This window comes from Amblyomma americanum, chromosome 4, assembly GCF_052857255.1.
Source record: "Amblyomma americanum isolate KBUSLIRL-KWMA chromosome 4, ASM5285725v1, whole genome shotgun sequence".
NCBI classification, from domain to species: Eukaryota; Metazoa; Arthropoda; class Arachnida; order Ixodida; family Ixodidae; genus Amblyomma; species Amblyomma americanum.
In genome coordinates, this window is record NC_135500.1 from 193823553 (window position 1) to 193840421 (window position 16869).

At 44.7% G+C, this 16869-nt stretch overlaps 2 protein-coding genes across 22 annotated transcripts in view; one reads left to right on the forward strand and one right to left on the reverse strand.

Annotated features, from left to right (window-relative positions):
- Positions 1-13349, forward strand: part of LOC144128932 (cGMP-dependent 3',5'-cyclic phosphodiesterase-like) — a 250044-nt gene extending 236695 nt beyond the window's left edge. For all 18 annotated transcript variants that reach the window (XM_077662751.1, XM_077662739.1, XM_077662738.1 and 15 more), the window contains 13 exons: positions 383-495; positions 689-766; positions 877-999; positions 1754-1824; positions 2321-2446; positions 2753-2840; positions 3413-3460; positions 3557-3631; positions 4165-4264; positions 4853-4965; positions 7206-7351; positions 9956-10140; positions 11685-13349. In XM_077662751.1, the coding sequence (XP_077518877.1) occupies positions 383-495; positions 689-766; positions 877-999; positions 1754-1824; positions 2321-2446; positions 2753-2840; positions 3413-3460; positions 3557-3631; positions 4165-4264; positions 4853-4965; positions 7206-7351; positions 9956-10140; positions 11685-11695 (1277 nt within the window). In that variant the 3' untranslated portion in view covers positions 11696-13349. The remainder of the gene's footprint in view (positions 1-382; positions 496-688; positions 767-876; positions 1000-1753; positions 1825-2320; positions 2447-2752; positions 2841-3412; positions 3461-3556; positions 3632-4164; positions 4265-4852; positions 4966-7205; positions 7352-9955; positions 10141-11684) is intronic.
- A 14-nt stretch (positions 13350-13363) lies between these two features.
- LOC144128935 (GSK3-beta interaction protein) overlaps positions 13364-16869 on the reverse strand; it is a 42660-nt gene continuing 39154 nt past the window's right edge. For 3 of the 4 annotated variants that reach the window (XM_077662756.1, XM_077662758.1, XM_077662757.1), the window contains exons 2-3: positions 15150-15257; positions 13793-14332 (exon numbers count right to left, since the gene is read on the reverse strand). In XM_077662756.1, coding sequence (XP_077518882.1) covers positions 13937-14332; positions 15150-15239 — 486 coding nt within the window. In that variant the 5' untranslated portion in view covers positions 15240-15257 and the 3' untranslated portion in view covers positions 13793-13936. Of the gene's footprint in view, positions 14333-15149; positions 15421-16869 lie in introns of those variants that run through there. The other variant, XM_077662755.1, reaches the window with a different exon arrangement.

The following is a 16869-nucleotide window of genomic DNA, read 5'->3' on the forward strand; positions in this document are numbered from 1 at the left end:
GGGAACAACGAACGTAATCTGCATGACCGTCAGGTTTCTTATAAGTTGGCTCGACTGTACATTCAAATTTTAGTGACAGCCAAAAGTATTTGCTTTTCATGTGGTAGTTCTATGGTTTGCAATAACCTTCAGTTGCTTGTAGCTGCGCTGTTTGAAGCCATAGTCATGGGGTTTTGAGAAAACCATGCAAACCGTTGAACATGTTGGTGCCTCGCAGTGTCACGGTCATACAAATCACCAGTGTATGCCCTTGCCTTTGGGAGAGGGTGCACAAATGCATAAGTGTGCCAGCTTGACTCCTTTGTCCACTTTGTGTTTCATCTCTCGAAATCTCATGAGACTTCACCCTCATTATTTGTTTTCTACCTTTTTGCCTTGGCAGGAGTAATTGGTGTGGCGGAACTGTGCAATAAAATAAATGGCAAGTTCTTCACCCTGTTTGACGAAGAGATGGCAAAGGCGTTCTCCATATACTGTGGTATCAGCATCATGCATGTAAGTGAAAAAAGAAATAAATAAAATGCATGCGGTACCTTGCAAAATTTTTGTACATGTGTATTGGTATACATTCTGTTTATTCTAGATAACTTTCCTGAGCATATTTTCGCACTTTGAAGTTATGTCACATTGGTCGCTTAAATTGATACCTGCACTAGTTTGAAGGCTTCCGTCTGCATTCGTTTTCCAGAGTCTGATGTGGAAGAAGGTGCGGGATGCACAGCACCGGAGCAAACTCTCCAACGAGCTCATGATGTATCATATGCTGGTGAGTGTTGTAAAGGATAGGCATAGAACACAAAACGGAATTTAATTTCCTGTTCTCTGACTCGCAACTAGTCATGTGACTGGCCCCATTCAATGGTGACAATTTTGCAGGTGTCCAGTGAGGATGTGAAGCAGTTGGTGAACAGTGAGGTGCCTCCACTGACGTCATTCAGTCCAGACTTTGCAAAGTTTTCTTTCACGCCACGCATTATTCCAGAGAGGACTACACTAGTAGTGAGTACCTGAGCAATTGTTCCTGGGTGTTGGGAATGTTGGTGCTTCACCCATTCCTGCTTTCAGCACTAAGCTGAGCTGTTTGAGGAAAAGGGTAATGCCCTAGTCTTCCTCCCAAGCAAAATAAAAGCAGGGCCCTTTCATAGGTTTTCTGGTCATAAGACTTACTTCAAATTTTCATGTAGGGACAGAACAAGCCAATATTAGAGGCTTATAATTCATTACAAGAGCCTCAGTTTAATAAAGGTAATTGTAGAGTGGAATGTAATCATGTAGTACAAGTTACTTATTTTGCAAGCATAAATGTCGTCTTTTAGACAATTCCATGCTTCTGTAGTGCTTTTGCATCTGTTCTATTGGAGAACAAGGAGTTTTTTAACTGCTGAGATTGTGTATGTATCCAATCGTGTCCTCTGATTGACACAGTGTCACTGCACAGTCATTCTGAGCAGCACACAGAGCTCTCCCATAGCATTATGCACGACCTTCATGACCAGTAGGGAATAATCGAAAGACCCTGATGAAACACATGCTGCACTTGAGATGTCATGTAAGGTGTGCGTGCAATTGTTCCAGATATACTTTGTTATCTTGCAAAGATAAGGTGCTCTTTTGCCCTCATGTGCACGAGGGTCTGCAGCACACCTTGTGGGAAGTGTTTACAAACAAGCATGGCACAGTTTTTTTTTTTTTCGTTTGCTGTGAGCAGTGGGGAGTGGTGACTGATAATCGCTGTTTCTCGTTCTCTCTGCAGGTTGTGATAGCCATGTTTGAGGACCTTGGCTTTATCAGCAGATTCAAGATCCCCAGGGACTCACTGGCCAAGTAAGGGCTGCCTGTGCACTATTGTTCAAGTGTGTTATTGTTGACATGTCGCTGTTATTCAAAAAAAAAAAAAAGGCAGCTTTTCCGGGTCAGTGGCACTAACACACTGTGTTGATGTATGTGGAGAGCAGTGATGGGAATTTGGCTCAAAGGGAGGAGGTTTTGTGGGCCGAGTACACTTGATGCTTATGCATCCATCTCTACACCACATCACCTCCGCACTATGCTTCTTACCAGTAAAAGCAGTTGCCATTTGTTTTAACAACACTGTCTTGCCTGAGCTCAACCCAGATGATGTGTGCTAAATGCTTTGTCTTTTCTTGCACGGAGTGCTTGGCGAAAAGGGTGCATATAATTATCTTCCCCTTGCATAAGGTGTTAGTTCCTGCAAAAAATTAACATTGCATCTGTGACCATAGCTACGTGTGTGTGGCAGTGTTGAGCACTTCAGTAGAATAATTCATGGCAATGAAACACTGCCGTCGCATATTTACAGATTTGTGCTGATGGTGAAGAAGGGATACCGAGACCCTCCATACCACAACTGGATGCACGCGTTTGCTGTAGCCCACTTCTGCTACCTGCTCCTCAAGAATCTCTCTCTCATTGGGCCTTACCTCACGTGAGTGCTGCTCGCGTGTTTTCCTTTCACTGGCAGCCTTAATCTTATCTTCGACGCAAGTCCTGACCTTGTTTATTTCCATGAAGCCACAAGTCGGAGTGGCAACCGTTAGGTGTTGTGCGATGCCAGCGCTGTTTGCTACACGTTGCTGCCCATATGCTGTCTTGGCTTTCAAAAGTGCACTCCTGTGCATGCATTGAGGAAATGACATGCATTACTCTCTGCTGGCCTACACCTCTCAGTATGCTATTGTCTGGAACTTCAATGAATGATTTTTAGGATCTTTTTGTATATATATATTTTCAGAGAGCTGGAAGGTCTTTCGCTGTTCGTGGCATGCCTTTGCCATGATCTTGACCACCGAGGCACAAACAACTCGTTCCAGCTCACATCTGTAAGTTCCTGTCTTGCTGTTATCTAGCACATACACTGATAAACAGCACTTTAATTTTCTCACAGGCAAAATGATAGCTCCTCCTTACTGCAGCCTTATACTAAAAGGACTATTAGTGCAGTTCCCGTGGCGGAATGACTTTCTCCTTAAAAGCTCTCTACTGCTTGAGGGATTCTTCCATGTGCTGTCTAGTGCAGAAATAGCATAAAACACTCGCGGTTTCATGTCTCGCTGTTTTCTTGCCGCCTTTCGCTACTTGCGCCAAGCTAGAGTGCCACGCATCGAAACGAGTGAAATGACATGCCTCGGAACGAAAGTGGTCACCTGCTCGTCTGCCCAGACAGAACTATGCTGGAAGTTGGCGTGGCAATGAAGTCTAACCGAAGCACTGCTGTTATGTGCCACTTTTGCTCTCGACAGTGCACTGCGCTTGCGTGTGGTTCGCTCGAGCAAACGACGTGCACACTAGCATAGGTTTTTGTTTGGCCTGAATGCTTTGCAGTCAATTATTGGTGAAACAAGCTCAAGGTTGTCTGACCACGTGATTTATAATCCCATTTTCTTTCCGGCAGAAATCCATCCTGGCATCACTGTACAGTTCAGAAGGATCCGTCATGGAGGTGAGTGCAGTCATAGGTGGACACTACCGGAAACTTGCTGTAGATGGTACTCTGCCATAGTCTTAAATCTTTTTTTTTTTGCTGTTCTATCCACAGCGCCACCACTTTGCCCAGGCAATGGCAATATTGAACACAGATGGCTGCAACATCTTTGAGAACCTTTCCAGACAGGTGAGTTCCTAATCAAAGCCTCATTTTGGATACATGACCATCAGTTCTCTGGTTTGATCGACTGCATTTATATTAAACATGTTTGTTGTTAATTCTTTGTCTTTATGGAATTGACAAGCGTGTAACATTTTATTTCTTTTCTTGTATGCAATGTGTAGCACATGCAGTACCTCCTTCTATAGATTGTTGAATCAGTTCAACTTTAGTTCACTGAGTTAGAGAATAGCGATATTTATATAATTATTTTATCACAGTGCACTGTCCGTGTACTAATGCAAGCTGTCGTGGTCTCAAAAAAAAAAAAAAAAGAGGCTGGAGTTTTCACATTGATAAAGGCAGAAGTCATGACTCTCCGTTTGCTCTGCTAGAATGAAACATCTAGCAGTTGGTCCTAGTATAAGTTGAGTTTTCTCTGGGGTCCGTGGTTTCTTTGAAGTTTAAATCTCTGCAATTGCTTCTGCTCACTTTATCAGCAGTTTGGTCTGAATGCTGCCAGGTTCACTCAGCACTGACATCATGGACGCTTCTTGCAGGAGTATACGGACTGCTTGGACCAGATGCGTGACACCATCCTAGCCACGGACCTTGCTCACCACTTTCGAATCGTTCAAGAGCTCAAGCTGATGGTGGATGGTAGGTGTCAGCCTTGGTGTATTCCTCTGAATGAATTCTGATCACAACTTATCACGACGTCCCTGAAACTAACATTTAACCCTGTAAGTTTAGTCCAACATGTGGCCATAACTAATCGCAGTAAATAACCAGGCTGTTCTTGGCACATTATGGCCCCGGTTGTTACTGCACCATTAATAACTGATATTACTATTACCACTGCATTTGGATTCTCTCGTGTATAGTTAGCCCTTAATTGGAGTAAGTGAGCAAGTGTTGCATTGAATTTTGTCTCTTTTTTAATGCGATAGTATTAAAAGCCTTATCAGGAAAAAAATTGTGGTGTTGGTCATAAAATTCTCTCATTGGCTGGAGAGAAAGTGACATCACCAAGCTGGATAATTCCCATTGGCTGAACGAAAGTGATGTCACCAGAGCATGTAATTCCTCTTGGTTGGAGGGAAGTGACACCACCAGACTGGAAGTGATGTCATTTCTGGTAAATGCATCAACAGCTTATAATACTATCTCATTTCCAGCACATAAGGTAATTAGGCGTCCCCTCTGAATCTTTACTTATTTGCCCCTTGTTGGTTCCTTTTGTTACAGAGGGCTACAACTATGACAATCGCAAGCACCACAATCTTCTCACGAGCATGCTGGTCACGTGCTGTGATCTTTCGGACCAGACCAAAGACTGGAAGAGCTCCAAGAAGATCGCGGTAGGTGCATTGCTTGGGCTTATCTCTTCCGCGCTTCCAGTCAGAAAATGTCTCACGTCGTCTCCACTTAGTAGCGAGCGATGTCGTGGACCCCTCCTGTTTCCTCCGCAATTCTTGCTGCGGGGTTGGCAACCTGTTACTACGTCGATAGTGGTGACTGCAGTGAGCTAGAATTAGGGGTAGCGAAAAATCAGGAGTGTTGGTTTGAAGCTGGAAGCGCTGGCTGTTGACAGGGGCACTGGCATAGAGTCAACGGCGCTGATGTGCTATTCATGAGCAGTACAAAGCGCGATATCGTTATATATGATTCTAAAATTACTGCGTATTCTTCTTTGTGAGAAAGTTCACTGAAAACAAGTTCGTTCACAGAAAACCATGCACTGCAGTTCATGCATTCATTGAGAAACTTTTGTCGCACACTGCGGCTTGCCTGGCTGTCTCCAAGCCACAAACGAGCAAACAGCTTCGATGATTCGCAACCACTGAAGCAGACATAGCAGTGGCGTAAACTGCGGTGCAGCATCGTCTGCTGGTCTGATCAGGAGCAGTGCACCAGCGCCATATACTCTGTGCCAGTGCCCATGATGGTAGTTGACATTTCCGGCTTCACTCTCTTTCTCTACTACCCCTGCTTCTAGTTCACTGTAGTAGTGACTTAGCATAGTATGGTTATCATTGCCTCTTCTTTGCTTTGGAAGAGAGTGAAAAGTATGGGTGCTTTTTTCCCTTTTATTTTTTCCCTTCACAGTCGTAGTCAAAGAGAACTGTACACTCGAGGACACAAACGCTTGTGTTGTCTCAGTCTCGTCTTTGTCGTTTTGCCCTGAATGTGTAGCCTTTTTTCCTAACATGATGTTGACCACAGCTGCCACAACTTTGCAGTTACACAGTTGTCATCGAGCAAGACAGAGTAGTTTGGCAGAATCAGAAGTGGAGCAAACAGGAGCCAGGATATTTCTGCCTTGGATTAGATTTGCATTTGTGCAAATGACTAGACTGATGCTTACATCTGTGTTGCTTGACCTTGTGCTGTCAGTGTGCTATCTCTTCTGTCTTGATAAGGTATCTCTACTGCCACCTACTGTTATGCAGCTTGGCATATTGTAGTCTTGCCAGGCAGTGTGCTGCTTTGTCTGTGCATCACTGTTTGGCTCGCCCAGGATCTGATTATAATTATCACTTCATCCTGTGCTCTCAACTCTATTGCTTTTGTTTTGGTTAGATTGTTAGAGATAGTGAGCAGCATGCAATAGGTTTCTGTGCCCCTCAGAAGTAACTGTCTGTCTGTCAACACACACACACATGCATGCACCAGCTTCTCAGCTCCTGAGGATCATTGAAGCCTAGAGTGGTGACGAGGGGAGGTTGATAACAGTGGCACCACCTGCTGTGGGCTCTGGCCAAATATGAGCTTTGTCCATTTGCATTGAAGAGAAATTGTACCCTGTTGGTGCCAGGCCTTGCACACATTTCTTGATGTAATGCATTCAGCCTAATGCAGAAACGAAACTCTAGGTTCGCTTTTTTAAGCCTGAAAATACTAGGAGGTCATGTTGGTCAGGTTTTGCGGAGTGAGCGTGATGGAACTGAAGCAAAAATTTGCATTTAAACACAAAATTTATGTGTCAGCACGGCTGTTGGATGCACATACTCACAAGGTGGAACAGAACTTTTCCTGTGGCCTGCTTTGTACTGAAAGATGCGTGTCATACATAACATATTAAGTGACACCAAGAAGGGTGTTCGCACCGATCTTCACAACACTGGCTCACATAGCGCAGAAATTAACATTACTGATCTACAGCTTTGGTGCCGACTATCTTGGCGGAACATGAGCTTCCGAGAGACTGGTGCTAGAGTTGGCACGTTTAGATCCCATTAGTAATTTTCACTCTGCTTCCTTTGTCATTGAATGTTTTGCTGTATGAAACTTCCAGGGAGATTTAAATTGCAAGTTGGCCCTAAAATCTCTCTTCAAGCAGTTGAGACACATTCAGATTGGGAAGCCACAGACGTCAATTGACTTTAATTGATTTGTTACGCTTACTGAGCCATGTACATACAAGTCATGAGTGACAGTAACAAATCACCCGAAGCCTGTTGCACAATGTCTGCAACTTGTCAATGTGCATACACATTTACGGTAACACAGTTTGACTTTATACTTCTATTTGTCTTTTAAGAGCCAGAAGCAGGTGATGTTTAAGGGCTTCTTTTTTTTCTTTGCTTGAATTGTGCAGGAGCTCATCTACAACGAGTTCTTTTCCCAAGGGGACCTGGAGAAAGCAATGGGCGTCAAGCCAAGTGAGATGATGGACCGAGAGAAGGCGTACATCCCGGAGCTGCAGATCCACTTCATCCAAACTATCGTGAAGCCCATCTTTGAGTGAGTGTTTGCAGTAGTACTCGATTGTGGCCATTTTTTTATGAGTTCTGGAGTTTTGGTAACCTTTTAATTTGCATGGTACCATTGGAGGCGACGTGCTAGAGGCCCGTGTACAGTGTGATGTCAGTGCACGTTGAAGAACCCCACTTGGTCGAAATTATCCACAGTCCTTTACTGCAGTCTCTCTCATAGCTCGAGTCACTTTGGGATGTTAAACCGCATAAAACCAAACAAACCAAACCCTCCTATGGTCCATTTGAAGTCAGAATGCAGTCTCTTAAATGTCCTGTGTGTCTGAACATGGGACAGCTTTGCTAATCTGTACTTGTTAAGATGAAAAACAGTTAACCTTGACATGGTTGCTGCCTGGCATAAGCAACAGTTTACTTGTCTCCAAGTCGAATCTTGATATAACGAACACGGATGTTGTGAATTATTGTCTATATCAAACTTCCTAAATATTTTTAACCAACACACGCAATTTTTACTTCATATGTTGATTGCGGTTGGTAATGTAACAGATATAACAAAACTACTCGATGCCAATCAGTGTCCACTGGACGGCAGATGTCAAGCTTCACCACACTACACAAGTGACTGGTGGTTTTTCGGCAAGCATTCGTGCCAAGGTTGGCGCTTTTATCTCATACTCGTGTTCCTATCACGCACTTGCCAACAGCGCCACAGAAGATATAGCGGCCTGCAGTGGTTCATGCCTCTCGCACCCGTCGACAGCGCCCAGGAAATAGTGGCGTGGACAGTTGTAGTCTAGTGGTGAAAAAGGTGATAACTTTTGTTGTGGCGTACCATTTTCCATGCAGCATGGCTGTAATGCGGGAAGCCACCCTAGTTGGCACTTAGTTTGCTTTGTTGCGCGTGTTCGCGGTGCTCTGCGGGGAAGCCAACCTAACTGGCACTAGTTTTTTGCGGTCTTCAGAATTGCTGCTAGCGCCTTCGAAACAGAACTGAAACTTCGGAGGTGGTCTCCCTGTTTCTCTAGTAAGGATCACCTTAGTTACTGACCCTTCACTGACTGAATTGTGCTGCTCTTGAGTGCATTTTAAACAAAATTTTGTTATAAATTTCAGCTATATCCAGCTCTTTTGCGCTTTTTTGCCAGTTCACTATAACTATGTTCAACTGTATATGTATTAAAAATAAATGCTGCATGAAAAGAACAAAAAGAACTCGGGAAAAAAAAGACTTGGAAAAAATGGGGAATGAAAACCAAAAGTGAGTTGTCATCACAGCTTGTCACCTGTAAAGCAGCCACACCCGTTTTAAAATGATTGCTCTATAGTTACCTCTGGCTCTCAAAAAACATGTAATGTTGAGTGACAGTTTTGCTGCAGCCATAACAAGTTCATTTGTATGCAACAGATAAAGGTAACAGATATGCAACAGATAAAGAGGTTGAACCTAGGCTGGTCAGTAGTGCACCGTGGTAATGCTGTTTTGGAGCATGTGTGCTAATGTCAGAAATGAACAGCTGACGCCTTATTGAGTATTTATGACATAGCTCTACCTTGAACTTTTGCATGGCTTTTTTTTATGCAATGTTGCGAGAGTATTGTGCTTCATTTTGGCAAGTGGTAGCTTTGACGGTCCTGACACTGCTAACAATTCAGCGCGTTGCTAGTCATGGTTTATGATTTGCCTTGCGGCAAAAAAAAATGTTGTGTAATGCTCTTATAGTCCCTTAGAGTAGTGGATACCAACAGATCACAGACTCTTCTCGAGGGTTTCTTTCTTGATGTTGCCTTTCAGCATTTTTGTGTGTGTGTGCATGCATGTTTTACTGAAGACAGGCGTGTCTGTAATTGTAACAATACCTCTCTGTAGCGATGTGCTTGATTACACAGTTTTAAAGAAGGGGAGCACTTCAGTGCTCACTGAGCCGCAGAAATACATCCTCAGGTCCCATGCCTGCAATGACTCATCTTTACAGCTGTAGCCAAAGACAAATCATCGAAATTCTGTGCCTGTCTTGAGACATCACGTTCTGAGAGTTTTGGGAACCCGACTATGTTGCAAAAAAGCCACCATAAATTAATTACTGCATGTTTTCAGGTTCTTCTTTGTATTTCATAATGAGTACAAAAAATGGCAGATGATTTGATGCGGCTAGGCCAAATGTGAATTAGGTGCATTAGCACAAAATGTGCCTGCCTGCAAAATGTGGCGTCAAAGATCAGAAAGATCACAGAACACATTGTGAAATTATAGGTAAAATCCGTAGATGTAAAAAAAAAAAATGAGGGTTGCCCTTTACATGAACAAGCAAAGAAAACTTGGCTGTGAAACTCGGAAAGCCCCAAGCAGTGAAGTTAAACAGGAAGTTGGTGCAGCAAAAATCCACGTTATGTGGTAGCAGTTGAGCAATGGAGGAATGCAGATAGACAAGCCCTACCTAGTAAAAACATAGCCATGATGTTGAGATGTAATGGAACTCGATTTTCTTGCATAGCTTCAGGTAGTGCTAAGCTGCCAAGAGTAAATATTTTATCATCTGGTAGAGAAGCATTTTCTCCCATTTTTTTTTTTCCTTCTTTTCTGGTCATTATTCTCGGTTTGACAAGCCCTGCTTCTTGCCGACTTGCGCAGCCTCCTGGCCGAGATGTTCCCAGCTGCGCGAGAGACTGCGGAGGCTGTGGACAACAACAAAATGTACTGGGAGAGGGTGAGCGACATCTGCCGGAGGCGGTACGCCAACAGCGCCTCTTCGCTGGACCTTTTCGAGGATGAGAAGCTCGAGAAGGAAGTGCTGCAGTGCCTGGAGAAGATAGAGGGTAGGTCCTGCATGCTCCTGGCAGTCCAGTTGGAGAGGAAGAGTAGTTAACACACCTGAAGAAAAAAAATGGATTGGTGTGATCTTGTTGGATCGGACGCAAGTGTGGCAGAAGGTGGTTAGAATCTTTTCTTGGAATTTACAGGAACCATTTGGTAGCTTTGGTGGCTGACACCTAGTCCCTTCCCTATTTTTAGAGACACTGGTATAGACCAGGCCGTGAATGCTTGCTCATATTCATGAAATGGTAACTTGTATTGGTAATTTAATAACTCGGACAAAATATGATGTGAATTTTCTTGTTCCTTTCCTCTGGCTCCTTAGTCCAAAAGCCAAATTTCACTAAAAAGTAGAAGCGGTGTGCCATTTGTCTCTCATATGTGAACACTATGCTGTCACTAACATGTAAATGCAAAATTTACACCACAAAAGTAGGTGTACATTGTTACTAGACCTGCCACTAGGCTTTGGGCATTTTAAGTGATTTTAATCAAATAGGATTCATTTCATATTCAAGTTGTTGAAACCATTTTATTGTTACAGAATAGACCTGCAGCTGTTACCTGACAAAGTATAGTATGCTGTTACATGGCAACAATTGAGACTTGAAAGGAAGGGTGTAAGACAGAGGCCAATTTGCTTCATGTGCTTTGTGCTGAGTAAATGCCAGTGAAAGGTCAAATCCTGTCATTAGAGTTGAAGCTGAGTGCAACTGACCTTGTCATGTGAAAATATCTTTGCACCACAGCTTTTGTCACTGATGTTTTCGCACATCACGTACATGCAACAGATATGAAGAAAAGAGTTAAGGAATGTGGAGCAGCCACCATTGTGGGATTGTCATTTACTCACGTTTAATGATAATTGTTAATGAAGCATGCAAGCTGAAGATTGTGTCAGTGTGCTGTGTAAGCCACATAACATAGTTCAACCCATGATGACAGACACTCCTGGGGACATAACAAGAACAGGCTTTAAGCTTCTGTGAGCTTTTCTGGCAGTGATTATGTCAAGCATAGTTTTATCAGTCCTACAAATAAGCTACAAATGAGGTTGTACGGGGAAACATTTCCCGACTCGCCTCTTTTCTTGTTTCCAATAACTTTCGTCCACTTTCACTACTATCAAGTGAATTCATTGCACTTGTGTACTCATTCTAGTTCTGTATGTACTGTAGTTGCAAAAACTTTTGTCAGAGCTGGCGTTTGAAATGCACAGCAGAAACTTTGCATCTGTGCACATGCCGTTATATGTTTGCTATACCAGTCGACTTGAGAATGAAGTGGCACACGCCCCCCGCAAAAGAGGCCTTCCAAACAATGGTTTTGACATATTATTCCCAACGTGGTTAGCAGGTGCAAGGTGATTGACCACAACGGCAGAAGTGTAGGTGGGTGCCATTGATTGGAGGGCTGCCATCCTACTGTGTTGTCTTTGTTTATGGCATTCATGGCTTGATGCATACCTGTTTTCTTCTGTGTTGGCTAGCCTTATTTTCTGATAATTAACGAAACTTTCCTGCCATTTCCTTTTTGTTCTTTCCAGAGCATGAGTGATCACAAGCCACCCGCCATTGCTAGCAGCACCACTGTTACAAGCCAGAGAGAGCCGTTCCAGTGCCGACTGTACCCAACGCACTCCCCGTGTGCTCTCTGCCCTCAGAATCAAACACTCCCTCCCCCTGCATCACAGGGGGGGCAGCAAAGACGTCCATGCCAGCCAGTGTCGTCTCCGCACCAGGAGCACCCACGTCCACTCCTCCTCCTCCTCCCTCACCACTGCATTCCAGATAGCGGCTGCACTTGCGGCACTGCTACTCCAACGATGCTACGCATGGTCGGCCTACTGTGGCTGTTCGTCGAGAGTCACGGCAGTGGGACCAAGCCGTACAAGGAAGGAGCCCTCCCACCTAGGACTTGGGACTGCTTTTAGCTCTGGCCATCTGGCAGAGAGAGAGAGGCTACTACGCGCTAGTACTCACTTCAGCACTCGCTCTTCTGCTTTCGAGAAGTCCTGGTGCTTGTTGTTGTTGTTGGTACTCTATTTTTCTGTTCTCATTAATTTGCCAGAGAAGGCGCGAGGGGAAGGACTGTCCTCTTTAGACTCGCGCCTCCACCGACACACACACACACACACACCTGCCCACCACCTACCATTGCCCATCGTTATTTATAATTCCCTGTACATATTGTGTATATTACAGACCTCAGTCTCCCATCTCACCTAAGTGTCCGCGCTTGTCGCCACCTGGCAAGTGTCACATGGTGCTGTGCTTAATGAAGGAAAAACATTGGCGCCACTGCTTCTCTTGTGTCATTCAAAAGGCAGCTGGCTCAGTGCAGCAGCTTGTAGGCCAATAAAGATGGTGGCAAGCTTGCAAGCAGCATGCCCTTCGCAAAACATTGGGAACGACAGATGCTTCGTCAGCAATACCACTTTTTTTAAGACCCATTTTTAAAGCACAGTCGCACTCTGTTGAACCCTTCCCAAGCGCCCACCACCAACCACCACTACCTTCAAACGTCGCAATCACTTTTGTCAGTGTCACCTCAGCTGCTGTTGCGCCAAGGCTCAACACGTGCGAAATGCGGAGACTGCAGCACACACCTTGCTCACTGTAACTATAGTTGTCGTTAGCGTTTGCATTTCCTTGCATTGCGCCTTGCTCGTTGGACAGAATCAGTAGCCACTAAATTGCACTGTCCACCAAGTGCACTGAATAAATTTCTGCAGAACCTGTCCAAAGTTGGTGCATCCTCCAGGGACATGGAACTTGCTGTGTACAGTGCATTTATGGGAGCACCCTTCTATTTTCAAGTAGTAGTAGTGTTTCTAGATTACAGAGATGTGCAAGGTTGTCTGTTGGGAGACCTTTGACATGCCTCCTTCGATTCATCGTAACACACATTCTCGAGAAAGAAAAAAAACACTTGGGACTGGTGTTCCCGGCTGGAAATTTTCTTGCTGGAGCACAGTGGCACGCAGCTTCTGCAAACTAGAACACTCTTAAGTGCAAGGCAAGATGTTCCACTTCATTTTACCATGTCCATGTGTTCATCATTTCTCTGTACAAAGTTTGAAGAAGGGACAAGATCCTCAGGGTTTGTTTCACAAAGCTCGCTATTGCATATAAATATTATATATATACTTATATCTATATACATATATTGAGAGATTTTAAGTGTCAATAAATGTTGTGCGTACACATTCCTTCTGAGAGTTCCTTTGCTTTTTCAATGTTTTTTTTATTCCAGAAAAAAAATCTGGAAGACAGTTTCAAGTGATGGGGTTATTTGGAAAAAAAAACTTTCATACATACATACATGAAGACAACTGTAGCTGCTCAAATTTGTATGAATGACCACTGTATTGAGAGAACTAAGCAAGCACACAAAAAGCTAGTGCCAAGCAATAGCAGGTGTTGAAAGTGGTCTGAGCACAACATGCAACCATAACGCTGACCTCCAATGCGCAATGATCAAGCATATGATAAAGTATTCTGGCATCCACTGAAATCAAATTTCCATCACATGTAACATTAGAAACACGGGCCAGCAAAACCACATGGCACTTCACTTTACATGTGTACTGCTTGGAATGTTTCAAGCAGCATGCAAAAATAAAACTTATATATAGACCTCACTTTTGGGAAGAATCAACTTTTGACTAGAATACACACTGGATACATTTCTGTAAGCACAGATATCCTGCATGTAATACAGCACCAAACCGTAGTCTTCTATCTGAAATGAAACTTTGTGGTTTAGTTGGCACTGGGCAGGTCCGGCAAGCACGTCTCAAGGTGAGGACTCCTGTTCTGTAGCCTTTTCATCGGGGCGCTGTTCCTCCTTCTCCAGTTCCTGCAGTTTCTTTGTCAACGCTTCGCTGAAGAGCCGACGATAAGCAGGGCTGAGAGAATCAAGGAGAGCATTGACAGTCTCGTAACACTGCCCATCTTCTATGTCTCGTACGTCGTAGCTGTTCCCGACGACTTGGAATCCCTGCCGTGACATCATGACACACATCTGCTTGCCCTCTTTTGTTTGCAAATTGAAGTAGCTCGCCAGTCCATCTGATGGAAGCGAGGACATGCTCACATCAGCAACACCAAAGCGAATTTCTTCAATGATGGACTTGAGCTCATCTTGATAGGGCACCTCCACAATACCATATTGGAATGCCTTGCTGCTGGTCTGGAATAGCAAAGAAAAAACGATGGGAGGAGGTTAAATCTCAAATGTGCACGAAACGGCGCATTCAGGGCGCAGTTATACAGACGTCATTATTTACCTCAGCACCTGCCTAGGTATGCCTGAGTGGTAGCTGATGGTAAGCGCAAATTGTGCACTTCCCTGGAAGTAGTTGCGACGTGGTGCAAAGTAACGCTGCAGCGCCTTTGATACGAATTGCTAAATGCCAATTCCATTCTGCGGGTCCGGAAATGGTGCATATTTTTTAGTAGAACGCATCTGTTTCATTCATGTCAAGCTGCTGCTAAAAGACGGAAAACCCAGCCAATCGCACCTCAAATCCGCAAATGAACACCCGATATGCAAATTACGCGCTTGCAGGAATAGCATGAATTGCTACACAACAGCGGCTACTTCATATGACAGGTCAGAGTTCAAATGCGTGTGATGATAATGATACACTAACACCAAATCCTTCGCAGACCAGAACCAGTAGAGGAGGCGTTGAAAGCAACGACGCCGCGCGACCTGCAGGCAGCGTTACTGCCCACTGAGGCTCTCGTGGATCAACAGGCGAGTTTTCATTGCTATCTTTCTTTTTCGAGTTGTGCCGGCAATAAAGTGGCTGTGCGTAGAGACGGCACATTCACGCACATGTATGATGCAAACGCTGCATCGCTCAAATTAGAGACAAATTCAATCAACAGCTTCCAGCGATATATGTCAGTGCGTCACCGCTTCGGTCGCGTGGCTAACCAAATATCATTATGAGCTAGTATGTGCGTTACGTACTGTTCAAAGAGGTTCGATCATGACTTACAGACGTCGCTTCCATCGATGGTTTGGCTTTCGTGTCTTTGTCCGGTGTCGAAGGAGCAGCCGGCGGTAAATCGGTCGCCGTTGACGACATCGCTTCCAGTCAGAACAACTAAAAGAGTACGAGGAAGCCGTAATTAAATATTCACAGTTTCCACTGCGAATTAATATCGTCACCTCGCGGGACAACAACGCAGAATCGAAACATGAACACCATGCAACTACCAGAGCTCGCAGCACAGACCACGACAGCAAGCGATCGCCCGCGCATCCGCGCAGCGGCGCAGAAACTAGTTTTTCTTAAGCCGGGCTAGATGGCGCCACCAATTAGGACCTTGGCCTGGCGCTTGTGCTTGTGCGTAACGGTAGTACGTTTTCGCCCAAACGCACAGCCGGCGAAGCTCTGTGCTTGGAGGCTTCACAGAGGAATAGTTATACCATAACACGTGCTTTTTTTGCAAATAAATTTAGCTTTGTACAGCTGCTTTGCATAAAATCGGCTAACGAAGTCATCCGCATCACCAGTCAGCACGTTAGAAGCAGCGCGGAACTGGCTTGTGAGGCTTTCTCAACCCGAGCCCACGTCCAACGTACCTAAAACGTGGTCACCGCTTTAATGCAGAACTTCAACGCTCTCTGTTTCTGGAATACGGCACCGGGAACATTTCACACCCTTCTTCGTCCCTTCCCTCTGGCGCGGTTCAGGTGTCCGTCGAGAAGTGGCCGGGAAAGTTACTAGTAAAACTACGAATGGGTCTACTTGGTTTTTTCACGCCATTTGCACTTTTACTCTGTCTGTATAGTTTCTTTTCCTTCTTTGTTTCTTCGTAATTAGAGTAGCGCACTAAGAAAGTCAGTCACAGAGTTTTTTTTTTTCCTTTCTAGATATCCGATTAACGCAATTTCTTGTCTACAGTGCGCACCCGGTGTAGACAACAGGGGTGAATTTTTGATGGAAAAAAATTATTTTACTATTATCCGCAACCAGTACATGCCAGCAGGAGCCAGGTGTGGAACGCGCATAAAAATGTATCCGTACATGCAAAGCAAGTATCGCAAAGCATCGTAATATAATAAGCGTTGGAAATTTAATTAAAAATTCGGCATATACGAAAAAACCGCACCTACAGATATTTCGCAAGGCGAAAAATTTTAAGTTTCCAACATGTATAGCCCGTGGACTGGATACCAGAAATTGATGTATTATTATTTTGATGCGTTAGCATTAGAAATCCCATTATTGCAAGAAGTGTCCGGCGTTGGCGTATGAAGCCTCGGTTGGCAGGAGGCAACGTGGAGAGAGGGAAGTCCCCTCTCATAGAGGAGGGACAAAGTGGGAGAGGAGAGAGAGGGTGAGAGGCGCGTCCAGAGGGACGCCGCGGTCGCCAATCATAGTGGAAGGGTGGTGGGGGTGGACCGTGGGTGCGTCTTGTCACACGGTGATTGGTGGACTGGATGGCGGCACCCGCCCGCACGGTCTGAACCCGTCAGCGGGAGCGGAAGCTCCATCCGGGTTTAGACTAACGCTTACTCTACCATGTCACGTGAATGGCACTGATCTATGGATTTTTTTTGGTAAATTTCAGCTAAGATACTTGGTCCTACACGGCTTGAAGCGTTCGCGAACACAGCTTGTAGTAAGATATCGTTTGTTTCTAACAGAGCCATCTCTGTGCCATTCTCTGCCATAGAGCAACCACCCGTATGACGTCAGAGCTGTGGGT